The following is a 15,068-nucleotide window of genomic DNA, read 5'->3' as shown; positions in this document are numbered from 1 at the left end:
CTCAATCTTAAACTGCATAATTTCAGACAGCTCCTGCGATCTAACCTATCTCTTAATAATAAAATTCTCATATATAAACAAATCATTCGACCTGCAATGACCTTAGGCATACAAATTTGGGGAACCTCTAAAAACTCTAACATAAATAAATTCCAAGCTTTTTAATCTATCAATCTCCGACTCTTGACTAATTCTCCCTGGTATGTAACGGCGTGCGGAAGAAAAAACCAAGGAAAAAAAACCAAAACATAAAAAACCAAATGAAAAAAAGACCACGGAAAAAAAACCATGAAAATAAAAACCAAATTTCATAGAGTCAAATGGGGTAATTGTAAATAAATTTTGTTACTTTTTAATATTTTTTTTATTTTCTAAATTATAATTAACAATACATTTTCTTTCTCATCAAAACCATTCATAAACATATCCTAGGCTTATAAAATTTCCTACACAAGACCAGAATATTAAATCACTTAAGAAAAAAAAAAAATTTACATATGCCCCATTCATTTACATTTGCCCCATTTATTTGGGGTAAATGTAGACAATGATTTCACGTTATAAGAGTGAAATAGAATCTGGATCTGGGGCATATGTAAACAACCTGTATTACCTTTTATTTAACGTTTTGATAGACCCAATACACACAAATTTACATTAGCCCCAAATATTATACTTTGACGTTCATACCTTCATGTTATTAATATGAAATACATTAAAAATGATTGGTTAATTTCTTATGATTATTATTTACAAATGCCCCGATTTACAATTACCCCATTTGACCCTATTTTGCTATCATATTTTAGGTATTCTGTCTGTTGTATAATAAAGAACAAAAATTAATGAGTTAGTTAATAAATCAGAAAATTACAAATTAATATTTTGTCAGTAGAATAGAATATAAGTATAAGCTGTAAATAATTGTATAGGTACTATGTTTTAGGAAAGTATTGTTGGGGTGTGTGTATGTACCTATATGAGTGTGTATAAAATGCACAAGTATTTAACAATATTATAAAGATAATATTTTATATTATTAAAGATACCATTAAGATAAAAAAAGGTACCTACAGATTATGTTGTTCATTTATTCATTACATAGGACTTATTTAGACTGTCTAGAGTTCTAGACTCTAGATAATACAGGAACACATGCATCATTTTGTTATAGTTAATAATAATATAGGTATTACCTAGTGAGTAGTGGCTATAGTTATTATTTAGTTGACCATCTACCTATTTAGTTATGACACAGTGTAGACGTCTAGAAAACATCGGTTTTAAAGCATTAAAGTTTTTGTGATTAATTATGGAAATAATAGAATCAAATAAAGGCAAAGACAAATTAGCGTTCAATGGCTATATGTACGTAATGAAGCACGCAGGAAAAAATTATTACACATGGAGATGTAATAAAAAGAGTTCTCTAAACTGTCCAGCTATTCTCCACACCTCAATAAATAAAACAGACCCCATTCTCAAAGTTCAACATGAGCACCCTGATGAACAATCAAAAATCGGGATTGCAAAAGCCATAAACAAAATTAAATAGAATGCTAAGTGTTCTGGAGCTAATCCGTCGCAGATGTATGCTGAAGCGGTATCACAATTAAATGTCTACACTAAAGCAAGGCTGCCGGTCGAAAATTCATTAAAACGAACCATAAGAAATTACAGAAAAAAGAAAAATCCTATCGATCCAGCTTCACTAGAAGAACTTCAGATTTTGGTAAGTCCACTGACATTTATAAGTGAAATTTAATTTAAAAAAAACTTATTCAAATTAATCAAATGTTTACGAAATCGCGTTACGATGACGATTTATCTTCACACGAAATTAAATATTTGTTATATGTAATTCAAAATATAAAATAAGTCGTAGATACTTCAAAATTTCATCAACTATTTAGATTGGCATTTTCTTTACATGATTTAATTTTCAAAATATTTCACTTATTTTAATGCTATTTATAGGCATTTGAAATGCAATTACTTATTAATTTTTTTAATGTATGTTTAGGGCGAGTGGTGTTATACAGGAGGACTACAGAAAAAACTACTCTTACTTGATGATAACAGGTTAGAAGGAAATGAGAGAATAATTATGTTTGCAACACATGAAGGGCTTGTCAATTTAACAAAGTCTTTGAGATGGTATATGGATGGAAACTTTGCTTTGGCTCCCAAATTGTTTTCTCAACTATATGTTATACGTGTAGAAATAAATAACAATTTTACAACAGCAGTATACATTCTTCTACAGAATAAAACGTTAACAACTTATGAGATGATGCTTACTACACTTTTAAAAAAATGCGAAGAACAAAATTTATATCCTGATCCTGCGGTTGTACATGTTGATTTTGAACGTGCAGTAATTACAGCTATCACACATGTTCTTGGTCAACATGTACATATTCAGGGTTGTTTCTACCATTTGACACAATCAACATATCGAAAAGTACAAGAATTAGGGCTGCAGACACAGTATAGAGAAAACCAAAATTTAATTGAATTTTTTGGAAAAATGGATGGTTTGGCATTCTTACCCATAGGAGACGTTAAAGATGGTATGGCATATTTAAAAAACATTGTTCCTGAGGAGGCTGAATCTTTATTAAATTATTTTGATGAAACATATTGTAAATGGCAAGTATAGGCAAGTTAAAAATAATAAAATAGTTTTAAGAAATTGTCCACCTATTTTTCCACCAAATTTATGGAACGTAAATGAATCGACTTTAAATGACGAAGAACGAACAAACAATTCTACAGAAGGTTGGAACCTCAGGTTCAGTAAATTAGTAGCACAAACACATCCAACAATATGGACTATTATAAATAAAATAAGGTTAGAAGTGGCATCTGATGAAACTAAGCTGGCCCAAATTGAATTAGGTGTACCCCAACAGAAGCGACAAAACACGGTGTATAAAAAATTACAAATCCAATTAAAAAAGTTATGTGAAGATTATAATAAAGGTACCCGTGACATTGAAAACTTTTTAACTGCAAATTCTTATACAATAAGGTATCGATAACTTTTTTATTTATATTTTATTCTACTGACAATTATTGATGAGATATTTATTTGTAATTTTTTATGTAATTTATTAATTGGGTAACTTATTAATGCGTGTTCTCTATTATACTATGAGGTATCCATAACTTTTTTATTTATATTCTATTCTATAATGACAAGATATTTATTTGTAATTTTTTATATAATTTATTAACTAACTTATTAATGTTTGTTCTGTTCTCTATTATACAATGAGGTATCCATAACTTTTATATTGTATTTTATTCTACTGACAATATATTTATTTGAAATTTTCTATAATAATAGGTACCAAAAATATGACAGAAAAAAATGATAGCAAAATATAAAAATTTGGTTTTTAATTTCATGGATTTTTTTTCATTTGGTTTTTTTTCCATAGTCTTTTTTCATATAGTTTTTTTTGTTTTTGTTTTTTTTTCGTGGTTTTTTTTTCCTTGGTTTTTTTTTCCTACAACCATTCTCCCTGGTATGTAACATTTCAGCAATCGCACTCTTCATAATGACCTAAAAATTTCAACTATCTCCGAAATACCGTCAAACCACTGAAAGAAATTTCATAAAAATCCTAACCCTCTCATCTCTAACCACTCCTCTTTCTCACTCACGGATAACCCAATCCGCCGACTCAAATGAAAATGGCCACGTGACCTACTTAATAGACTTAAAGACAATTAACATTAGTAAATAGTAGGTAACTAAAAAAAAAAAAAGGCAAGTGGGTATCGCTCTGCTGTACATTAGAGAGTAGGGACAGTAGGGTGGACCTCTGACTAGGTATATCATTGTATACAGTATACGAAAAACGATTCCTAATGGAGACGGTTTATCTGTCTAGGATATATAATAGATTATTAAAAATTTTCAAATCTGAGATTTAAAAAGAAAATTTTTTATGAATTTCTAGCTTGAAATAATTTGCGATTTTCGTGATTTTTATGTATGTTGTCAAAATTAAAATTTGAATGCTTGTAAAAAAAAATTGTCACCATGCATTTCTTTTATTTTTCAACTGCTATTGTAAAAATCTTTTAGGAGCCTTGTATTAAATTTTCAAATCTTAGATATAAAAAGAAATTTTTTTATGAATTTCTAGCATAAAATAATTTATGAATTTTAGTGATATTTACGTATTTTGTCAAAATTCAAACTTTGAATACTTATAAAAAAAAATGGTGACTATGAATTTATTTTATTTTTCAACTGCTATTGTAACAATATGTTTAAAACCTTTTATTACATTTTCAAGATCTTCTACCAAAAAAATAAATTTTTATCGATATTAATTTAAAAAAACTAATAATGATCGAAAATAGCATATTATGCCTATGAATAGTTCAAAGTTGAAATTTTTTAAAAATTGCATGGTAGATAGAATAATTCTTATATAAACATTTGGTGAAAATTTCTATGGTCATCTATTTTAAAGTTACATCAAAAACCAAAATCGATTTAGCCGAAAACTGATTGTGCATAAAATTTCCCATTTTTCCTTTGAATTTGGGTCTTTGCACAGAACCACGGCTTTAGATAGAACTATCTATCTAAAGATTCTAAAGCCGTGCACAGAACATTCAGAATTCAGAACATTAAAATTTATAAAACTTGGGCATTTGATAAGAACAATATTGATAACATTAACTAATGACGTCATGGATTCGGAGTTTTTTCCTGCGAAGATCCATTCGTTTTTTTGGCGTCGACCGTTATCACTAGTATTCGGTCTGCCGGACGCCGGACGTGTCGTGACTGAGGACACCGAGTGTGATTGTGTGAAGCTATTCTGCGATAGTCGACAGTCGTCACTGTCTATCCGAATCTGTTTTCGGTTGGTACGGCGAGGTGTCCATTCCAAATTCCAATAATTCGAATACTATCGAATAAATCGAAACTATCGAATAGTTCAAATGGACCGGACTATCGAATAATTCGATACTACACATAGTGTATCACTACTTCACTAGTCAGTAGTCGTATCAGGAGTCAGGACCGAAAGTAAAATTTCATTAAAAACCAAAACCGCCATAAGACCTAAAGATCGATATTTGATTTAACCGAATATTTATTATTTTTAGTACATCATTTTGGTCGTGATCTGGTCACTCGACAGATTCATTCATTTGAATTCATTCAGTCGCGACCATAGCAACTCTAATCCAAATTAAATATGATATTGACAATAAGCAAGTTGACCTGCAAAATAAAGCCACTAATGAATTATGTGAGTACTACTACTACTGAATTGTTATTGGTTATTTGGTGACATACACATATTTTCAATTGAAGGGTTTTTATCGAAAAATATCTTAATATATCAAAATATTTTTATGTATGTAATTGTATAGAAAAAAAAATAACAAAAGGGAAGCGATGGACACCCAATATCACCATTTGTGTCTGCCACTGGGCTCTTTTCAAAACACTAAAAATCACATTTCAAATGTTGTATTGAGTTTTTAAGTACCTTAATACCTAATTTATATCCACTAAAACACTTACGGTATTATTCATGCTTAGTTGGCTCGTTTTAGTACACAACTGAATTATAAGTTACGTGTCTTAGTATCTTAATTACCTTGGTCTAAGATGTTATAGGTACCCTTAATTTTTTGTATTATGATTCAACTGTGTGTATAATTTATATTTTACAATTTTTAATTTTTGTTATACTAAAGCTTGTGAGGGGAATTCAAATTAATTTAAATTCAATTTTATGAATATTAGCCATTAAAACACTATAAAAGTATTTACAAACCAGACATTTTGATTTGATTTTTAAAGTTTTCTAAACTACTGTACACTTAAACAAATTAAAACGCCATATTTATAACATTAATATAGTATGATGACTACATACAATTTTTAAATTACTTTTTCTTATGAAAATCAGTGTTTTTGTATAAAAATACATTCATAGAATTGTAACTTCTATGTATTTAAACCAACCATATTACGGTCATAATATTTCATGAGTAGAAAAATAACATATAAATATCAATAATTATTGAATGTTTTGTTTATTGATTTATTAATACTTATTATTCCAGAGAGTTTATTCTAAGAAAATAGATGAAGTACTACCAAAAAACTTATTAGAAGACATCTATACAGCATCACAACAAAAGCAGCTGGGTATAATTTATGATAAAAGGCCATTTAAAACTACACTAGAAAAAGACAAAAAGTATAATTGGTGTTCTTGCGGTATGAGTCGACAACAGGTATGCACAAATTTATATACAAACTTAATGCATTATTAACTTAAATTAAAATAACATAGTTACTATAATATTCTAATATTATTTTTAACCAAAAATAATAATATTTTTATTTACTTAATTTTAGCCGTTTTGTGATGGTACTCATAAAAATCAAAAACTCAGAATAACAATGAAACCAGTTAGAGTACAAGTTGCTGAAACCAAAGAATATTGGCTATGCAATTGTAAACAAACATCGCATCGACCATTTTGTGATGGTACACATAGACAACAACACATACAAGATGCAATTAAGAAATATTAATTACTGATTTCTTAATATTTTTTGTATATTTTAAGAGATATAGTTTTTTTTGTTAGGGCACATATTTTCAAGTGAAAAAAAAATATAGTTTTTCAAAGACTTGTTTAAAAAAAATTGTGCTATTCTAACACTATTTGTTTGTTTTTTTTTTCAATGTAATTTTATCTTAACTCTTAAGGTAACTATAAAATAATAGTGATTTAACTTTTGGCCACACAATAAGTTATAATAATATAAAAACAAAATTATAGTAATTAATTAAACTCTAAAAAATATGTAAAAAATAAAGTATGTTCATTTCAAACCTGTAATAATATATAGTGTTTAAAGCAAGCGTTGCCGTATACAAAACTACCATTAAATAATAATACTTAGCACACTATATATATTGTTTGTTTTCAAAATGGAAGAAATTTTAAATTATAATTTATTCGATGGCTTTTGATAAAAACTCAATAAAACGTTTGCCATATTGTTCAGGATCGCATGTTGATATGCCATCCACATTTGATCCATGCTTCAATGTTTTAGCTGCTTTAGCTGCCTGCTTCTTTACACCATAATGTGTAAGTACATCAATCAATGCAATGAAATAAATTTCTCGTACAGGGGCACCTATATTTTATTAAATAAAGTAAAGATTATAAAGACAATAAGAAACAGTTACAATAAAAAAAGAATCATCACTCAAAAAATTACCTTCACTACTTGGTATGGCATATATATCGAGATCAGGTATTATAGCAGCTGCATCATACTGACAGAGACTTGTATCACGGGCTAATAAACTATGCGGTGAATCTGGAGGTGTATTTGCCCAGGTTACAGTATTTCCAGCACCCTCACTATCTTCAGCGTCTTCATCTTCTTCTTCTGCATTAACATCTCCAGTCCCACTAGCAATTGCCTCTTCCCTTTCACGTTCAGCACGAGTACAATCATGTATGCCTAGCAATAGGCTATAGTCCATCAAATGTAAGCCGGTCAAAAACTAGAATGCAAGTCAAATGTTTTACAAATGTAGAGATTTAAAACATTAATATGACACTCACATCAACATCTGCTCCTAATGTTTCTAATAACTTATCTTTTGCTTCATCTCCAATGTATATTTTTGTACGCTCTTTAACAAAATCATTGTCTTTGTATGTTGGTAAGTCTTTTTCCTTCTCCTTATCTGAAGCTTCTCTATCTACTGTGGAACCTTTGAGATCAAATTTTCTAAAAAAAATAAAAATACATTTTTAAGTTTTTTATATTTGCACGGTATTAATTTTAATCATTTAATATTACAAAAGTAAAATAAACATACAATATCTTGTACATAAATCATGCATAAAAAAAATTAAAATATTTTAGGACTTGTTAAAAGATCCTATTTATTTATTTTAGTATTATTGAATTGATTAATGTTTTTTCGTACTAATAAGTGGCACACCTATAAGGAGGAAGGGCAAACAGGTCTAAATTGCCACTCTCCAATAAAAATATAAACAAAAGAAATTTTATAAATGCTATTAAATGTGTATAATCAACACATAACTTGGTAGGTAGAAATTTAAAAATTGTTAAAAATAATATATTTTAAATAATATTTAATAACATTAATATATAGGTAACACATTTAGTAAATAATTATTATTTATTAATTATTTGTATGATGTTATCAAATAGCAAATTCAGAAGTAAATATATAATAATCATTTTACTTATTTAAAGATACTATTCAAATAAAATAAGTTATACTTATGTGTGGCCAAATGATTGCTAAACACATTTCTCATGGCTACGACATAATGTTCATCACCGTCAACAGTCAAGCGATACATTCCCAAGTATTGAGGAAGAAGAGTTTTTCCATGTCTCTCTACTATGTACTAAAAACAAAGTTAAAATTAAACTATAATATAATTTATGCATTAATTACTTACAGGATGATAGTGTTTTAAAAATGAGTGCATTCTTTCAACTTCTTCACTTGTTAATGTTTTAATGATGAATAGTTTGTCGTATGAATAGTAAAAACCTGCATTGCTCTTGCCTGTGGCATCTGCTGAAACAGGCTGTGATCTAAAAGGAAAAAAGAAATACAAAATACCTTATAAAATTGAATACATAAATGAAACCATATCAGTTTTTGAATTGTTGGAGTCAAAATGTTTGCTGGTAATTTTTAAATTTCAACAACAAAGGAGTGCTACTAATTTCTTATTTTATCCTGTTCTTTATAATATAATATACACTTGAGTTGCGATAACTCGAATCTCAATAATTCGAAAAACTTGATAACTCAAATTTTTTTTATCGCCAAGAACATAATTTAGATAAATTCAAGTTAGGTATCTTAAATAATACTTATCTCAAACCAATTTTTTTATCCCCCTTTAACTTCGAGTTATCGCGACTCAACTGTATTACTGTTATGAAATATCTGTTGATAGTTAGTCAATTGTTAACTTACAGCCAGATATAATATAAAGAGTTTAAAAAAAAAACATTCCATAACATTGAATTAATATTGGATCTAAGATACATATTGATATTTGATACTTTCATTTTATTTTTAGTAAGCCAAAGAAACCCCAAACAAATGACACAACTGGATTGAACTTTCAAATTAATATGTTTTATTGTTAAATAAACTGAAAAAGGTAATTAGTAGATTAGATTAGGTTAGGTCAGAGACCTTATACTGATAGACAGAGTATGACCGGCCGGCTCGGTTGGGTGGTGCAGCCAAGGTAATTAGTGTTATATATTATAAGTTATAATATATACTAATATGCAGTTTATTGTATCTAGAGCGCATGTATGGTGTATGATATACTACCTTGATGAATGCTGTCATGCGAGGATGCCAGAACTATCATATTCCATCTATTAGTACAAGGTTTATAGGTTAGGTACATATTTTAATTTCCAACTATAAAAGTTAATCATTTTTTACTTATTAATTAAAGTAATCGCATTAATACAACAAATCACTTGCCTATTGAGATGCGAGTAGTATATACTCATAATATAATAGAATAACAATATAAATATAACTATTAATTGTTAAAAAATAAGAAAAAACTAAGAAATTGTTAGCTACTTTAAAAGAGTTTTCCTGAATTTAAATGAAATACAACTTTATAAAATTTTACTGCATTTAGTATTTTTTTATTATTATTAATATATTCTTTAGCATACTGCATACCATTAATTGATATTGAATCTTAAATTTTTTTTATTCACATCATTAAGTAAAAGTACAGGTATTCACATAAATTTCAGGAAGTGCTCAAATCAAATATTTTTAACTATCCAATACATGAAGGAACACACATAGTTAGTCCTCATTCTTATACCTTCTTTTAATTTCAGAATAATTAACTTTCAATTTCTTAGGCTTATAGTTAGCTGTATCCATATGTAAATTAGGAGTAGTCAAGGATCTCCTGTTGTACATCATAATAGATTTGCTTTGACTTTTGCGACAACAGTAGCTGCTTTCCTCAGAGAACCTTATTTTTGTGTCAAAAACAATTTCATTATAGAAAATTTGTAACAGTGAAAATAAAAATTGAAATTTCAGATATGGAGAAATTAATATCAAATAATAAAATACTTTTTATTTATAGACTAACATATAATCTAATATATAATCATAATAATTATGTTCATAATTGATTTTAAATAGTTTTTTATAAATATACAAATATATACCATTATTTCAAGTTTCAAATACCCTGAGAATAATGTAATGCAATGTCTGTGATCTTAAATTGATTCAGGTATTGGGTATTGTATACTTTTGAAGCATAACATAAAAACCAAACTATCATCCATATAAATTAAACACATTATATTTATTCAGAAAACAATAATAGTTACCTTAATGAATAAATCATAAAATATTTTAAATAACTTATTATAAATGATTACCTTGTCATTGACTCTTTGTAATCCAGATCATCAATACCAAAACGTTCCCTCAGATTACGGAACACCAATGGACAGTATTCTTTGATTTTAAAATGGCTAGGCATATTCTCCCTTTAAATAAATATAAAAATTATTTAGATTGAAATATTAGATTGGATCAAATATGAATGAATACTAACTTGTTAAACAAATGGTTGTCAACTTTAACTTTTGAATACGCTCGAAAATCATCAGGAAGTAGCATTACTGGTATTGTTACATGGCTCAATTCATTAATCTACAAAATTGAAATTAATGATAAAATTTTAACAATGAGGTATAATATTATTAATAGAACAATTCAAAATTAATTAGTTAGAAATTTTACTAATAATTTATCCTTAATATAAAAGTAAACATTATAATTTTATTATAATTACAGTCAAGGATATTTGTGATGGGGTCAAGGGGTGTAAACATATTATACAGTATACACCATATAAGCAGTAGCATGGTGCACATTTATAAACCACGATGTAGTATAAAGTATAACACATATATTTCAGGTACCAACCTACTCTTTATTCCTTTAATATAATATTTTAAATATAATTATTCTTCAACTGCAAATATTTACAATTAGAACCCAAACACTGTCCCACCTCAAAAAAAATTTTCACTATAAAGCCTAGTGGTCATAAAACCAAATGCACCATGCTACCAAAGCATATTATATACAATATACATAAATAAGATAGAGTTAAATAAATTTTTGAGTTTTTTTTCTAACTATAAATTTGATCTATTTTCATAGAATTTTATAAACTATATCAAGAACATTCTAAATAGGCATTTAGTTAGATCCTAACATTCATTTTAATGTATTCATATATATCATACGTTTACCTTGTATTATGAATTTTAATTTTAATTTTAATAATATATTATTAATTATAAATTAAAAAAATATTCATTAATACCTCAGTAATTTATTAAATTTATTCTGAACTAATACTAAAACTAAAGTCATTGAAGTAAGCATTAATTTAAAGCATAGAAAAAAATCATAATTACCTATAGATTATTTTTAACAACTTCTTACAAGACTCTTAATTACGGTTTCAATAGTAAAAATAAATATAGAATGCAGACAATTAATTTATTAGCCATGATGTTTTATACTTAAAATTGTGTGATTCCAAAATGAGTTCTGTGGTCAAATATAGATTGATAAAACTATAACAGTCCTGTAAGGCTGAAGGAATTGTTTGATTGTTGTATATTTGTTTTTAATTAATGCTTATTGCTTCAAATGAAAATTCTGATATCAATTTTTATTGTTAGTTCATTAAAAGTCTAACTATGAATGAATATAGATTTTGATCTTTTTCTATTTTAGCCTTTAGGGCTATATTTAATAAACAATTTTAAGTATTTTATACACCTACAATTATACTATAAAACATAAAAAACTATAAACACCAAATCATGTAAGTTGATAAAAATTATATATAAATTACAATCATTAAAAAAAAACTTCAAATTTAATGTGATGAATTACAATATAATACAATATTGTAATTTGTAATAATAATAGACATAATTAGCCAAAAATAGAAAAGAAAAAAGGCTATTTGTAGTATGAACCTATTAACCTATGAATTAATTCAATGGTATCAACTACAGACTTAATACAAATATTTTTGAAAAAATTATCTGTTTATTATAGTTTAATTATTTAATCATAAATCAACATAATAAAAATAGTAAACTTAAATTCGTCATAAATGTTTATTCTCTCATATTAAACATTTCAATTTGGAAAACAAAAATAAAACATTAAAAAACAAAAAACCATACTTAGCTAGAAAGTAATTTGGTATTTGTAATTAAAACATTTTGATCACAAGACCACACACCTCAGCACTATCAATTTTGTTAGCACTCTAATTAATTTTACTAATCACATGTCTCTTTAAGTATATAAAATTATAGATTACAATAAAGGGTTATGAGATTGTTTTAAATTTTAATATAATATTAGATCAATAGAAAAAACTAAACAATAAACAGTAAGAAAACCCTATGTAACATAACCTAACCTGTGACTTGAGTTATTAAAATATACAACATAGTAAAATGATGATACAATAACCATTTATTTTCTATTATATGCCTATGCTATTTAGGCATCGTTAAAAGAAAGTAATTATAGAAAAATAATTATTTCAATATAATTCTACCAATTTCTTATATTCATTACACTGCATTTTTCAGAAAATAATTTTATATAGGTACACATAAATATTTCAAAAAGAGTTAAAATGATTTAAAAATTGTATGGAACATACATAAAAAAAAATGCTAGTCTGAAGATTCAGAGGAAACATCAAGTATCTACGGTAATTTTTTTAATCGCACCAAAAAAACAAAATCAAATTTGTTGAAAATTGGTTTTGCTTCAAAATTTCTGTTTTCCTGAATTCACCCCACCTTCGTCACTTTTAAAAACTACTTGGGATTTTAAATTTTTATCTGGTTAATGCATCATATTACATATTGATTGTAAAATCAATACATCTTTAAAATGTTTTTACAACAGTAAATTGTAGACTGCATATTTAAACGAAGTGCTATAATCCTTGTTAATCGATTCTATCATCAATTACCACTGACATCAAACTATTTATATTTCATTACTCAAAAGTGTTTTGTAGTAGAGTGACACCTATAAAAATATTTTATTTCCGTTCCAAGTCAAATTTAATTTGTAATAAAGCAAAAAATTCCAACTTCCGAAATAACAACTATCTTTAGGTATAATGACAAGACATTTCGATTCCCCATACCCAGATTTTAATTTTATAACATTTTAAAATGGAAACCACATTAATTTTAGTGAACTCAAAATAGACTATATTTCTATAATTAAATAAATGTTGAAACTGGACTGAAAAATCTACACAATATAAAAATTGTATTTTCAATATTTTTATTTGTGGTCGTAATTTTGCTAATACCTAAATGTAGTAAAAAATGAACATAATATGCAGTTAAAAATGATAAGTAATATTTAAAGAAACAATTATAATATATAAACCATTATGAATAATAAATAACTAAGAATTGATTAATCATAAACATATTACTCATTATAATGTAGAACGGCAAATGCCAAATACCTATGATTAAACTGTTTTAGATATAAATTTACTACAATTTTCACTTTCTTTTAATTTGTACAATTGAAAATCCTTGAAGATATTTTTTTATAACTTCCTCCTTTCCCTTATTAAAATTGTGCATTGATTCTACTGCATAACTAATGATGTATAAACAATTTTATTCTTGTGAATAAATGTATGCCAAGTATGGTACTTGACCAAATTATTCATGACAGGTATTTAAGAAAATGCAGAAACATATAAATATAAATAGGTATATAATAAATAAATAAATAATGGGTGGTCACCCAACAATGATATTACCAAGAAATAATGGATATTATTTTAATTATTAATTAAAATATATGTACATACAGTATGATTCACACCCCACATGAGAACAGACAGCAGTGGCTCATTGGCACGGAACAACTTAACCTTCTGTCTTTTCACTCCAATGTGTTTCTTCTTAAGCTTGCTGAGTCCACCTTGTACTACGCTCATATTTATTCCGAATTATTAAGGTAGATGAATAATATCAGGGATTTGATTGTAAGCGTTGAATGTCAAATACTAGAAATCGGGACAAAATGTGACGGATCCCAAATTGCTCGAACTAACTAGTAGACATCTCAACGTCACGATAGTACTGCAGATAAAATATGCTAAAGGTCCGCATTAGAAGACTGTCATTTAAATTGGTCGATAATTTGCTATTTTAAATAATCTGTTTAACTATTACGTTGTGCGATAGAAAATTAGGAAAATGTTAACAAATAACAATAATTTAACCACTATATAAACACTAATACACTATATTATATAAACAGCTAAATTACAGTCCTACACAACCACGGCCGTCTGGCGACAATCATTACTTTATCAATTAATTATCATAATGAAACCGTGGATCAATAAACATCAAATTCCTTTTCTTCATGAAAATAGCGATAACGCTTATCTCATACCTAACTACCGATAACTGGCGATAACCCATAGAGCACGGACCTAACCTAACCTAACCATAGTAATACTCTATTCGATAACCACGGACTCGTAGACCTTATAATATATATTAGTTTGCAAGCAAATATGCAAACCTTGCTATGCACCATGAACTAAGATATTAATATCTTAAATCGTGCTATGCACGGACCATATCTTTAATCGTGGCACGGGCCGACCATGGCTTGAGATAAACAGGACTGGAAACAGTGGAAACGAGATAGATATTTATGGAACTACGGTGTAATGCTTCTGGTACTGGTACAAATGCGATTTTAACGCCGTCTATGATCCATTCTAAGAAATATTAATACATCAGTGTCCACTCACTATCCAGTCCACGGTCTTAGAACTTAGAAGATAACTTCTAAGACCGTGATCCAGTCATTGTATATTTATTCAAT

At 27.4% G+C, this 15,068-nt stretch overlaps 2 protein-coding genes and 1 pseudogene across 3 annotated transcripts; 2 read left to right on the top strand and 1 right to left on the bottom strand.

Annotated features, from left to right (window-relative positions):
* Window positions 1-2,293: 2,293 nt before the first annotated feature.
* On the top strand, window positions 2,294-3,044 carry LOC149058976 (uncharacterized; annotated as a pseudogene).
* Window positions 3,045-4,792: 1,748 nt separating this feature from the next.
* On the top strand, window positions 4,793-6,722 carry LOC107161404 (uncharacterized). Its single transcript, XM_015507799.2, has 4 exons — window positions 4,793-5,059; window positions 5,140-5,285; window positions 6,112-6,285; window positions 6,410-6,722. Exons 2-4 carry the CDS (start codon window positions 5,232-5,234, stop codon window positions 6,587-6,589), a joined length of 408 nt encoding a protein of 135 aa, XP_015363285.1. The 5' UTR covers window positions 4,793-5,059; window positions 5,140-5,231; the 3' UTR covers window positions 6,590-6,722.
* Window positions 6,063-14,531, bottom strand: PIP4K (phosphatidylinositol 5-phosphate 4-kinase). 2 transcript variants are annotated; one of them, XM_089219841.1, is made up of 9 exons: window positions 14,035-14,531; window positions 10,696-10,793; window positions 10,517-10,627; window positions 9,940-10,095; window positions 8,521-8,659; window positions 8,336-8,466; window positions 7,642-7,810; window positions 7,289-7,580; window positions 6,063-7,204 (listed from the first exon to the last, which is right to left on the bottom strand). In XM_089219841.1, exons 1-9 carry the CDS (start codon window positions 14,161-14,163, stop codon window positions 7,017-7,019), a joined length of 1,413 nt encoding a protein of 470 aa, XP_089075967.1. In that variant the 5' UTR covers window positions 14,164-14,531; the 3' UTR covers window positions 6,063-7,016. The 2 variants fall into 2 exon arrangements, with proteins under 2 accessions (XP_089075967.1, XP_015363272.2); XM_015507786.2 differs by lacking the exon at window positions 9,940-10,095 and having other exon boundaries at window positions 14,035-14,529.
* Window positions 14,532-15,068: the final 537 nt, after the last annotated feature.

This window comes from Diuraphis noxia, unplaced genomic scaffold (genome assembly GCF_037042655.1).
Source record: "Diuraphis noxia isolate RWA-SAM2 unplaced genomic scaffold, SU_Dnox_SAM2 contig0002, whole genome shotgun sequence".
Lineage (NCBI taxonomy): Eukaryota > Metazoa > Arthropoda > Insecta > Hemiptera > Aphididae > Diuraphis > Diuraphis noxia.
This window is presented reverse-complemented; position numbering and strand designations above follow the sequence as displayed.